The 13,700-nt window shown below is 39.7% G+C and overlaps 1 protein-coding gene across 2 annotated transcripts in view; it reads left to right on the top strand.

The window, feature by feature from the left end:
* Positions 1–182: 182 nt before the first annotated feature.
* Positions 183–13,700, top strand: part of UBQLN1 (ubiquilin 1) — a 59,097-nt gene continuing 45,579 nt past the window's right edge. The window contains exon 1 of one of the 2 annotated variants that reach the window (XM_055578908.1): positions 183–641. In XM_055578908.1, coding sequence (XP_055434883.1) covers positions 462–641 — 180 coding nt within the window. In that variant the 5' untranslated portion in view covers positions 183–461. The remainder of the gene's footprint in view (positions 642–13,700) is intronic. The other variant, XM_055578907.1, reaches the window with a different exon arrangement.

The following is a 13,700-nucleotide window of genomic DNA, read 5'->3' as shown; positions in this document are numbered from 1 at the left end:
CACTTTGTTTTCAGTTCTTCATTCTGGACGCGCCTACGCTTTGAGCAGTGGAGCGGGAGAGGGAAAGAAAAGCTCTCAGAGAACCAAATCGCGCCGGCCAGGCATGACTCGGCGACGTCGCCAGCCGTCTTACCCGGCGTGCCCCGCGCGGCGCGGGCAGAGCGGCGTAGGGGGAGGGGCGGGGAGGAGGAAGCGGCGGTGGCGGTGGCTGCTGCGGATGTCGCTGCGACTCATCGCCGTCTGAACACACAGCGGCTGCTGAGCGCCCGACCAGGGCCTGCGCCGGAGCCCACGCCAAGCTCCGCGGCTCCTCGCCCACCAGGGCGGCCCTGAGCCAGTTGTCACTGAGGTAGCGCGCCCCACATTCTCCGCTGCCCGGCCAGGCCAGGCCGGCTCTGGCGTTGCCTGGCTCCCGCTCGCTCACCCGCTCCCTCCTTTGCGCCTGAGTCACCGCCGCCGCCATGGCCGAGAATAGTGAAAGCGGCGGCCCTCCGAGTTCCCAGGACAACGCCGCCGCGGCCGAAGGTGCCGGCGCCCCTGCCGCCACCGCCTCCACGGAACCCAAGATCATGAAAGTCACCGTGAAGACCCCGAAGGAGAAGGAGGAGTTCGCAGTGCCCGAGAACAGCTCCGTCCAGCAGGTGAGGGCCGCGCTAGGCTCGGGGCGGGGTGGGGATGGCGGCAGGACCTCCGCCAGCGGCAGGAGGAGACGGTTTTGCAAGGGCTTGGGAGGAAGGGGTCGTCTCCGGAGGTGCCCTCGGCCTTTCTCCTGGGTCTCATCCCAAATTAGATCACACCCAGGTTTGTGGGTTTGCTGCTGGGGACACCGCAGAGGTTTGTGGCGGGGCCTCTTGGCCTGTTTATGGGACGCGCCGATGCCGCTCTCCTCGGCGCCTTCCTCTTGCTCCGGCGTCCGCCGACCCCAGCCTCCTCCCCCAGCTCCCCGCCTCCAGCCGCCTCCCTCTGACTCCGCACAAAGGAAAGAGACCCGCCGCCTGGCTTGGGCGGGGTGGAGGCTGGGCGAGGGTTTGGCTCAGCCCGGTCTGCGGTTTTGTCTCGTGAAGGAAAAAAAAAAAAGAGGGGGTGCTCATTGTTTTACCTGCCTGGGGGTTAAAGTAGATTTTTGGGGTGAAGAGCACGTGTGCATTTAGTTCTGCGTTTTGACCGATGAAATCTTTCCCACCTTCCAGTCTTTAAAGAAAAAATGAGCTATGACGTAGAAATTGCTTTCAGCCGAATCTTAATAGAACTAGGCTTAAGGAGAAAGGTGGATGACTTTCATTGACGACTTGCTGGTTCTGTTTTTTTTTTTTTTTAAAGTGTATTTGTCATTCTTTAGATGCCAGTCGTTGGGGAGGTTTTTGTTTGATTTTAGAGGAATAGCAACGTTATTCACATGTTAGCAATTGCAGTCAGATGAAAGAGCACGAACCTGGAGTTAATGGAGGAAATTTAAAACTAATTTACCGCTTAAAATCTGTTCAGGAATACAGTTATTGCAGTTAATTAATGATCTTGAGGAACTTAAATGATTTTAGTTTTTGTTAAATATACGTCCCAGAGTATTTCCGTAATTACTGAATTGATCTCAGACAGTTGGTCAGCAGATATCAAGACAGTGTGAACAGTTTGTGAGGAAGCAAAAATAAAACGTACCTGTAAGTTTCCCTTAAGGAACAATAAACAATTGCGGTATTTGTTTAAATGATTATGAAAGGTGGTGTATTCTGTCAAGTAGTAAGAATGTGTAGCATCGTGAGAAACTTTGACCACCTTTTGAATCCCTATTTTTTTGGTCTCTCAATTTTCCTATAAAATTTCCCCTTAATTTTTAAAGTATTTTCCAGCTTACAGGAAAGTTGGAATAATTGTGCAGTGAACTCTCCTGTGTCCATCACCTACAGTTAGCATCTTGCTTTATGCTTTATCACACAGTCATTTATTGGTCAATTTTATTTTTTGGATGCAATTCAAAGCAAGTTACAAGTATTAGTACATGTTAAGCTTTTGAACTGTGGTGTTGGAGAAGACTCTTGAGAGTCCCTTGGACAGCAAGGAGATCCAGCCAGTCTATCCTAAAGGAAATCAGTCCTGAATATTCATTGGAAGGACTGAGGCTGAAGCTGAAACTCCAATACTTTGGCCACCTGATGCGAAGAACTGACTCATTTGAAAAGACCCTTATGCTGGGAAAGATTGAGGACGGGAGGAGAAGGGGACGACAGAGGATGAGATGGTTGGATGGCATCACCGACTCAATGGACGTGTTTGAATAAGGTCTGGGAGTTGGTGATGGACAGGGAAGCCTGGCATGCTGCAGTCCATGGGATCTCAAAAGAGTCGGATACAACTCAGCCACTGAACTGAACCCTTGAGTTCAGGTTTTCAACTTAAAATTTTTGAAGGTAAATTTGACTTGCAGTGAAATGCAGCCAGTTGCCATTCCACGAGTTTACACAAATACATACACCTGTGTAATCCGAAGTCTTCTGGAGTTGTAGAGCTTTATAATTAACTGGAAAGTTCCCTCTTGCCCTTTCCTAGTCAGTTCAGTCACTCTCCCCGATTGAACCACTGTTTTTCTCTATGGACTCGTTTTGCTTATTGTAGTTCAGTTCAGTTCAGTCCTTCCAAGGAGTAATCGTCTTTTAATTTCATGGCTGCAGTCACCATCTGCAGTGATTTTGGAGCCCAAAAAAATAAAGTCTGACACTGTTTCCACTGTTTCTCCATCTATTTCCCATGAAGTGATGGGACTAGATGCCATGATCTTAGTTTTCTGAATGTTGAGCTTTAAGCCAACCTTTTCACTCTCCTCTTTCACTTTCATCAAGAGGCTTTTGAGTTCCTCTTCATTTTCTGCCATAAGGGTGGTGTCATCTGCATATCTGAGCTTATTGATATTTCTCCCAGCAGTCTTGATTCCAGCTTGTGCTTCTTCCAGCCCAGGGTTTCTCATGATGTACTCTGCATATAAGTTAAATATAGAGTTTCACATAAATGGTATACAGTATACACTCTGTTGGGTAAGGCTTTTTCATTCAGCTTAGGGTTTTGAGACTAATATGTTACTCCTTGGAAGAAAAGTTACGACCAACCTAGACAGCATATTGAAAAGCAGAGACATTACTTTGCCAACAAAGGTCCATCTAGTCAAGGCTGTGGTTTTTCCAGTGGTCATGTATGGATGTGAGAGTTGGACTGTGAAGAAAGCTGAGCGCTGACGAATTGATGCTTTTGAACTGTGGTGTTGGAGAAGACTCTTGAGAGTCCCTTGGACTGCAAGGAGATCCAACCAGTCCATTCTGAAGGACATCAGCCCTGGGATTTCTTTGGAAGGAATGATGCTAAAGCTGAAACTCCAGTACTTTGGCCACCTCATGCGAAGAGTTGACTCATTGGAAAAGACTGATGCTGGGAGGGATTGGGGGCAGGAGAAGAAGGGGATGACAGAGGATGAGATGGCTGGATGGCATGACCGACTTGATGGATGTGAGTTTGAATGAACTCCGGGAGATGGTGATGGACAGGGAGGCTGGAGTGCTGCGGTTCATGGGGTCACAAAGAGTCGGACATGACTGAGCAACTGAACTGAACTGATTATATATAATCAGTAGTTCTTTCTTTTTATTGCTTTTTGTCTTCCATTGTGTGAATATACCACCATAATTATCCATTTTCATATTGAGAGTCACCTGGACTCTTTCCAGTGAGTTGCTCTGAACAGTTCTGTACAACTCTTTTTGTTGGATGAATGCTTTTATCTCTCTTGTTAATGCTTAGAAGTGGAATGAGTGTGTGTAACAGGGAAGCTGAATGTTTAGTTTCATAAGGAACTGTGGTTTTTTTTTAAAGTGCTTGTACTTTACAGTCCCACTGACAGTGCATGGGAATTCCTGTTGCTCCACATTCCTACAAACATTTGATAATATCATTCTTTTTTATTTTGTTACTCTAATGAGCGTGTAGCCATGTTAACTTTTGAAGACCATAGTTGTTCTTTCTAGGATTTCAGGTTCAGGTCTCCATTATTCTGGCTGCTTAAAGCAGCCATGCTTAAGCATTTTACTGTAAAAGATTAGAAAGAAAGTCAATATTTTGTAAATAGAAAAACTCATTTAGATCAGTTTATTATACTATTATCTGTGAGGATTTTTTAACTTTTTTGATGGTGAAATTAGAATTTCAAATACTGTGGAAGTTTTAGTTTTACTCCTCTGTAACCAAAGTAAAATTTTAACAGATAAAGTCTTTCTGCAGCAGTTTTTTCTCATGGTATTTGAATTTTTATTTTGAAAAATACTTTCTTTTGAAGTAGAAAATGTGATAAAAATTTAAGCTTATCATTCATTGCATCAAGAACCTGAAGACAAATAGAACTACCTGTGGACTCTGTTAGGGGAAGTACATTTGCAAAAATGTACAAGAATAAGAAAAGTAGTTTTCACATGGTTTGAAAAATTCTACTTGAAGCACAAGAGAAGTTCTGTCATCTATAACTTAAAGTTTTTCTCTAAGGGTTTCACAGATTTAAACTGTTTACTATAGATTAAAATTCGTCAATAAAATAAGCTTAATGACGTTGAGATTTCACTGAAAATGTTTTGTAAAAAATTGGGAGGTATTTGGTCCTGAAAGTTCTTATGTAATCTTAGAGATAAAAAGGATAAGCAGAAGACATACTGAAAATAATATTGAAGGCTTAGGCTTTTTATTAGACACATCCCATTTTCTACAATATAAAAATCTGTTTTCTGTGTAATGTAAATTTTTTAACTACACTGTGCCGAAATAGTATCAGGGCTTCTGATAGTTCAGTTGGTAAAGAACCCGCCTGCATTGCAGGAGACCCTGGTTCAGTTCCTGGGTCTGGAAGATCCGCTGGAGAAGGGAAAGGCTACCCACTCTAGTATTCTGGAGTATGTATATGAGTGTGTTCTAATTGATTGGATGAAATTATATTAAATTTCTTGGATAAGGTATAAACAAGTTGTAAGGTGGTTATTAAGTTTCTTATTTTTCCCTCTGTTTCTGTTTGTAACAGGGAGAAACGGGATACTTTAATACAGCTTGTATTCAATTTTAACTCATTCAAGGTTGATGATAAAGCTTATACTTTTTGAAATTAATGTGAAATTTATTTTTTCATTGAGTGCTCAATGGGGTAATGTTTAAATTTCTACCTAAAGGTGGTTGGAATATAAACTTTTACTGTGTCTTTCCAAGGTGGTTTCATTAGTAAGGGTTTTCATGATATAAGTAAATAGGTTTTTTTAAAATGTGTAATGGCAAAATCCCTGTGTATGAGATTATGTTTTCTCTTATTCATTATTTGCTATTGGAAACAGTTTGAGGATTTCTAAGTGTCAGCAAGCAAGATGAAGTCCAGGAGAATGTTGTGGTTAAAATTAGTGCAGAGAAAGGACGGGACTTCTATATACTAGCTACTAACTAGGTTGCTTTGGGATTTTTATAGTTCTCTAGACTATAGTCTTAAGATTTTGAAATACAGTCATCTGAACTAATCAGGCAGTGTATTCTAGTTTTGGGAAATATCTTCATCACTTGAATCTTTTAGAAAAATATTAATATAATGTACATGTTATTAACATACTTAGATATAACGTACATACTGTACTGAATAGAATTGAACTTTTCCTTGATAGGGGAAATTACACTGACTCAGGGTCATTATCACAAACATCATTTAAAACAAAGACTTCATAGTGTAGATCTAGAACTTCGGTCCACAGGTGTGCCTCAAGCCGTGTCTGACTGTTGAACCCTTAAAATGTGGTTGGACTGATTTGAAATGTGCTGAAGGGGTAAAATACACACCAGATTTTGAAAACTTGTGCCTGGTTTCTTAAGAAGCACAATGTTTCCAAGGTTCATCTGTGTTGTAGCATGTATTTTACTGCTGAATAATATTCCAGCGTACGCCACATTTTATTTCTCCAGTTGATTCATTCATCAATTGATGAACATTTAGAGTGTCTCTACTTTTTGACTATTGTAACGCCAAGGTGAATACTTAACACAAGTTTTTTGTGGACATATTCTTGAGCATATGCCTTTTGAGTTGAACTATTGGGTCACGTGATAGCTGTCTATTGACCTGCTCTTGGGACTGCCAAACTATTTTCCAAAGTGGTTGTACCAGTTTTTATTCCTGCCAACAATACAAGAGGATTCCAGTTACTTTCCATTGTCTATAATACTTGTTACTGTTTGTCTTTTAGCTTTCCTGCGATGAAGCGTTTTGTTGTGATTACTTTTCTATTACTCAAGCAGCAGTTCTTAATATGGTCTGGGGGTCCCCATAGCCCTTCTAGGAGGATCATAAGCTCAACACTGCTTTCATAATTTTCCAAGATGTTTTTTTCACTCTAATTTTCTCAAAAACAAACAAAATATTTTTTCAGAATCTGTAAGATGTGGGATACCAAGACAGATGTAAAAATTCAATTGTCTTCCAATATGAGATTGAAGTTATTTACAAAAATTTAAAACAGTTATTCTTCACACTAGGAAAATAGTTACTTTTGGTTAAAAAAAAAAAATTCTTCTATTAATGTAATGAGTTTATTATTGTGAATTTATATTTTTAAAGATTTCTTAGTTTTAATTTATAGTATATCAGTAGCTTTAACCTACTTAAAAGCTCCATGGAGTTTCAAAAGCTCTGTGGGGTTTCAAATTTGTAATAGTGGTGTCCTGAGGCCAAAAATTGCTGCAATGGAGTATTAGATTACGTAGATAGTTTCAAGATTGAGGATTGACTTCACTAAGTTGCCATTATTTCTCACCTAGAAACTATGGTGGCCTACTGGTCAGTTCCCTCCCTGCACCCCCATTAACTCCTAGAGCAGTCTCTGAAAAATATTAATCAGATCATGGTACTCTCGACATAAACTAACAGCTCCCCATTGATCTTGGGCTTGACTTAATGGGGCCATGAGGCCTTGTGTGATAAGGTTCCTTCCTGCCTCTCCAGTCTGATGCCATCTTTCCTTCTTGGTCACTTGGCTTTTGCCTTATTGACTTTTTAGTTCCTTGGTCTGTTAATCACTTTTTTCCCCCCCTGCCTGGGGAGTTTTGTGCAGTTTGTTCTTGCTACCCAGAATGCCTCTCACTCTTTGGTTATTCCCACTCAGTGCAAAGGTTACTTTCTCATACCCAGAATGCCTTTCACTCTGGCTATTCCCACTCTGTGCAAAGGTTACTTTCTCAAAGAAGCATCCTTGATTTTCCAGAGTAGGTTGAGATTCCCCATTGTACTTTCTCACAGTATCCTGGTTTGGTTCATAGTTTATTACAACTTAAAGCCTGTATTCATGTGATTATTTGATTAATTTTTGTGTGTGTGTGTGCTAGAGAAGATCTGTGGTTGTTCCCAGTAGTGTTACCAAAGCCTAGCACATTGTATGGGCTAAGTAAATATTTGTTTATAACTGAATCTAGGCCATATGCATGATAATGGGTAGTTAATAATCAGTACCAATTACTTAGGACTTCCCTGGTATCTCAGCTGGTAAGGAATCTGCCTGTGATGCCGGAAACCCTGGTTCGATTCCTGGGTTGGGAAGATCCCCTGGAGAAGGGACATGCTGCCCACTCCAGTGTTCTTGGGCTTCCCTGGTGGCTCAGTCTGGTGAAGAATCGACCTGCAATGAGGGAGACCTAGGTTCAATCCCTGGTTTGGGAAGATATGCTTCCCTGGTGGCTCAGCTGTAAAGAATCTGCCAGAAAGTGGGAGACACGAGTTTGATCCCTGAGTTGGGAAGATATGCTGGAAAGGAAATGGCAACCCACTCTAGTATTCTTGCCTGGAAAATCCCATGAACAGAGGACCTTGGCGGGCTACAGTCCATGGGGTTGCAAGAGTCAGACATGACTTAGTGACTGAACCACCACCACCACCACCAGTTACTTAGTGTTTACTGAGTGCAGTATAGTTGTCCATCGGTGTCACCAGGGATTGGTTCCAGGACCCACTGTGGATACCAAAATCTGCAAATGCTCAAGTCCCAAAGTCTCCCTCTGTGTTTGTGAATTTGGACAGCTGGCTATACATAGTCTCATTGTTTTCTGCCCTCCTCTCATGGCTTCATTTGAAACTGCTCTCCCTTCAGCTCAACACTCTTGACTGCCACAGGATGTTCATTCTCGCTTCTAGTTACTGAAACAATTTTTCTAGAAGAGCTTTTCTTTTTTTTTTAGAACAACCTTTCTTAACTGAGAAGCTTCATCTCAACCACAGAACCCAGAAAGACTCGAATCAGTTCAGTTCAGTCACTCAGTTGTGTCCGACTGTTTGCCGACAAAAAGAAGAAAATTTTGAATGACTGTTTTTCCAGCCAGTATGCTTTTAAATGCATAGGAGAGAAGTTAATTCTTTACCTAAGCTAAGTGGTGTGCTAGTAGATGTTTATCAGCTAGTTCTTTGGGGGAAAACAGCACTAATTTGCAGTGTTTGCTGATTTCCATGGTAGTAAATACCTCTCCCTATGGAAGATTTTAGGCTCTGACTATAAAACTGGTTTACACGATTCCTGAAAATTAAGACTGAGCTGGTACGAGCTGTTGCTTACAGTGAATGTCTTAAGGCAGGTGTTAGCCAACTAGAGTGAGCCAAATTCACCATGCCCATTCACCTCTATATTATCTGTACTTTCAGAACAGCCCATAGAGCTGAAAATATTTACTGTCTATCCCTTTACTGGAAATTTGCTGACTCCTGCTATAGGGCATTAGGTCTCACTAGATCCAGATTTTGTCACATGGTTCCTCAAAACCTTTCTTATTGGAAAATTTTGCGATGACATAAGTTTAGCAGTGTGACTGGTAGAGATATAATGCAAGCTGCATATATAATTTTTCTCATAGCCACTTAAAAATTAATTTTTATTAGAATACTTAGAACATAAAATTTACCATCCTAACCATTTTTGAGTGTACAGTTAGTTCAGTGACCTTAAATACATTCATATTGTTGTGCAACCATCACCACCATCCATCTCTAGAATTCTTTTCATCTTAAACCGAAACCCTGTACCTATAAACAATAGTTCCCCATTATCCCATCCTGCCAGCCTCTGGCAAGTACCATTCTGCTTTTTGTCTCTATGAATTTGACTACTTAGGTTTCTCATAAGAGTGGAATCATAATATTGGTCCTTTTGTGACTACCTTATTTCACTTAGCATAGTGTCCTTAAGTTTCATCCATGTTTCAGCATGTGACAGAATTTCCTTCTTTAAGGCTGAAAGATACTCCATTGTATGTGTATACTGTGGTATGTATATATCCCATTTTGTCTATCCATTCAGCTGTCAGTGTCACTTGGGTTGTTTCTGTCTTTGGGTTTGTAATATATATTTTTTAACCTAGTGTATCTTAAGTATCATTTCAACATGTAACTGATATTTTAAAAATTAAGATACTTTTCTTTTTCATACTAGGTGTTCAAGATCTGGTGTGTATTTTACACGCACAGCATATCTTAATTTGAACTAGCCACATGTCAAGTGTTCAGTAGCCACTTTTAGTTAGAGACTTCAGAATTAGATAGCATAGCTAATAAGGTCTTCATGCTTTGTTTCCTGCTTACCTGTCCCCGGGCATTCACTGCATTTCAGCTGTTGTTAAGTCTTTTCCTCCAACTATCACTAGCTCTTTGTCCTTTTGAGCTTTTGCCAATGCTGCTAATGACAGTAACATAATACTTACTACAGACTTATTATACTAAGGCATATTGCATTAATACTTTTTAAAGTTTCACAACTTTATGATGAAAGTACTATTGTTACCTGTTATTTAAAAATGAAGAAATGAAGACTCAGGTTAGAGAAGTGGTTAAATGTATACACTTGGTATATAGTGAGCCTAATTGAAATCCAGTGACTGACTCTGGAGTCCACACCTTCAAGGTGCCTTGACTTTTCTCTGGTTGGCTTTTCAGCCTTTAGGTTTATTTAAATATTAGTTCATTGAAGTTTGCTTGGACTTGCCACTCTAAATTAGATCAGTGACTATAATCTCTGATACCATTTTGTGATTAAATGGACTTTATCCTTCCCTCCCCATACAGTAAGAATTTACAAAGATAGGGGCTGTTTTGCTTACCTCTTAATCCCATGGTACCTGCCTAGTATTGTACTTGGCACACATTGAGTAATGCAAATATTTAGAGTGAATGAGCAAATAGTGTGTTAAAGTTTTTTTTTTTTGCAGTGTTTTGTGCTTAGTTGGGAATATTTTAACAGTGTGATTTGCTTAGAAAAATGTGACGTTTAGTCTTACTTTAATCAAGTGTCCAATAGCATTATTTATTTTAAAAAATATTTATCTTATTTTTCGGTTGTGCTTGGTCTTCCGTGGTGCACTTGGGCTTTCTCTAGTTGCAGAGAGCAGGGGCTTCTCTCTAGCTGTGGGGTGCAGGGCTTCTCATTGTGGCGGCTTCTCTTGTGGAGCACAGGTGTGAGGCTTATGGGCTTCAGTAGTTGCAGCATTTGGGCTCTAGTTGTGACGCACGGGCTTAGATGCTTCACAGCATGTGGAATCTTCCCGGATCAGGACTCGAACACATTCCCTGCATTGGCAAGTGGATTCTTTGCCATTGTATCACCAAGGAAGTCCCAATGGCATTATTTTAGTTGTTTCTCTATCTGAGCAACTTCCACTGTAAAAAAAAAAAGGAAATCCCATTAAAATTAGAATTGGGAGGTTTTTTAAAAGACTTAATGTTGCTATCTCCAAATCTACTTGATGCAAAACTCAGTAGAGTTAGCATATCAGATTCCATTTATTATAGGTATAAACAATATATATATATGTGCATCTATTTTGCAAATACTTTTCATCACCAGAAGATATGAACTCTGGTTTGTTCTAGGTAAATTTATGCTGTTCTGAGTGAGTTTGATCTCCAGTAGATATGACTACATAGACTGCTTGATTTATTGATTAAGCAGCTAATGATATTTCTAGACTGGTATGAGGTCTTTTGTTAGATTTTTTTTTTTATAGCCTTTAAGACACTCTCTAGTTTTTATAAAGAGTATGGCTTTATTAGTTTTAAAAATACAGACTGCAAGGAAAATGAAATACATCATGCATTCTGTTTAGGAAATTTCAAATGAGAAAAGTGTGAAATAAAACATGTATGTGTATGGCTGAGTCCCTTCGATGTTCATCTGAAACAGTCACAAAATTGTTAATTGGCTATACCCTAATGCAAAACTCAAAAAAATTTTTTAAAAAGGGAAACCCACTCTTAAGTGTGTATCTATCTAATTCTGTTCAGAAAAATATTCATATATTTACCCATATATAATTTTCTACTTACTCCTGTTAAGCAGATGGATCATTCCCCACACTTTTACCTTACTCTTTATTTGTATCCTCACTGTCTTTCTATATTGGCATATGAAGAGCTAACTTATTCCACTGTTATTTATTGATTATTTGTATTTATTAGGTTGGTACAAATGTAATTGTGGTTTTGGACCATTAATTTTAAATCATTATAACTAGGTTCAAACACATCTTTATTAATCAAAATTGGAAACATTACAGTCAACACATTTTTGCCAACGAGAAGTAAGTTTGTTTTTTCCTGTAGTGTAAAAAATCTGTGCTTTAGGATTTGATGAACTTTTGAAAAGCATTTTCTGCCTCCTGTTGGTTGTGGAAGCATTTTGCCCGCAAAAAATTGTCGATACTTGAAGTGGTAGTCAGTTAGCAAGAGGTCAGAGAAACATGGCTAGTGAAGCAAAACTTCATAGCCCAATTTGTTCAACTTTTGAAGCATTGATTGTGCAGTGGGCTGTCAGGCATTGTCGTGGAGAAGAATTGGGTCCTTTCTGTTGATCAGTGCTGGTTGCAGGCATTGCAGATTTCAGTGCATCTCATTAATTTGCTGAGCATACATACTTCTCAGATGTAATGGTTTCGCTGGGATTCAGAAAACTAGTGGATCAGACCAGCAACAGACCATCAAACAGTGAGCATGACCTTGTTTTGATGCAAGTTTGGCTTTGGAAGTGCTTTGGAGCTGCTTCTCAGTCCAAGCTCTGAGCTGGTCATTGCTGGTTATTGTATAAAATCCACTTTTTGTCACATGTCACAATCTGATTGAGAAATTCCTCTTCATTGCTGCATACAATAAAAGATGATGACGCTTCAAAACAACGATTTTTTTGATTTACAGTCAGCTCATGAAGCACCCACTTACTGAGATTTTTCACCTTTCCAATTTGCTTCAAATGCCCAAGACCATAGAATGGTCGAAGTTGAGTTCTTCAACAGTTTCTCATGTAGTTGTTAAGAGGACCAGCTTTGATGATTGCTTTCAGTTGGTTGTAGTCAACTGAGACCAACTGATGGCTGGCCACTCCACTCCTCATCTTCAAGGCTCTCATCTTCTTGAACCACCACTGCACTGTACATTCGTTAGCAGTTCCTGGTCCAAATGCATTGTTGTTTCGAGTTGTCTCTGCTGCTTTGCAATTCATTTTGAACTCATAAAATTGCTCAGAATTGATTTTTGTCTAAAACGTCATTTCCATAGTCTAAAATAAAGTACACAGCAGGTAATGTCACTAGCAAAAAACAAAGCAAGAAATGCACATTTAAGTGATGTATAACATAACCACATTTAAGAATGTATTCCAGAATCAAATGGCTAAGTTTGATGCAAAGCCACAATTATTTTTGCACCAGCCTAATGCATAATATTAATATTTTTGAAGAAGGGGAAAGGGTGTTGTCATTACAAATATTGTGGTCTGCATTTTGGAGAAAGCATTAACCTTGGAATACGGCTTTACGCCTCTGAGCCTCACTGGCCACATTCTTAACATGTGATTAAATACCTGCTTTACTAGATTATGGAGAAGGAAATGGCAACCCACTCCAGTAACTCTTGCCTGGAGAATCCCATGGAGGGAAGAGCCTGGTAGGCTACAGTCCATGGGGTCACAAAGAGTCGGACGCGACTGACTTTCCTTCCTTTACTAGATTATTTGAAGGATTTCATGAGACAATATGTAAAAGTACCTAACTCAGAGTTTATATACTTCACTTGAATTGGCTTCTTTCCTCTTGATCTTTTTGTTTGCCAGGAAATTAAGTCTTAATTTTTTGTAGTAGAAGAAAGCTTAGTTTGCTAGCATGTGAAAGTGAAACATTTAGTTTGTAGTTATTTGTAAACTGTATGTATTTAAACATACAGTTTTTAAGAGTTTCCATTGATAATGCACTGTAACATTTTCAACTGTTCAGATTTATATTTATAAGAAGGTGCCCCTTTCTCATATAGCTGCTTATGTTTCTGTAGTTTATCTTATGCCTGACCAACATCTTAATGTAAGATTTATGCACCTTTTTTTTTTTTTTTTATCAGCACCTACCCACTCCAGGCACTAGAATAACACCATAAGTGACTCTATGTTATTGATGAGGGAACTGATTCTCGCAGACTTGAGGCAACATAGCCAAGGTTGTACAGCAATTGACTGGTGAAGCCAGAATATGGACCATATTTTCTGACTCCAGAATCAGTGCCCTCAAATACCAATATTTCTCCTCTAGTCATTACGTTGTGATTTTATCATTTACCAATCACTGTGCTAAATATATTACAATATACTATATAATCCTGCTTTATCTCTAAATAAATATGAAGTAGCTTATTC

This window comes from Bubalus kerabau, chromosome 4 (assembly GCF_029407905.1).
Source record: "Bubalus kerabau isolate K-KA32 ecotype Philippines breed swamp buffalo chromosome 4, PCC_UOA_SB_1v2, whole genome shotgun sequence".
Lineage (NCBI taxonomy): Eukaryota > Metazoa > Chordata > Mammalia > Artiodactyla > Bovidae > Bubalus > Bubalus kerabau.
The sequence above is the reverse complement of the archived record's forward strand: the minus strand, read 5'-3'. Positions and strand labels throughout refer to the sequence as shown.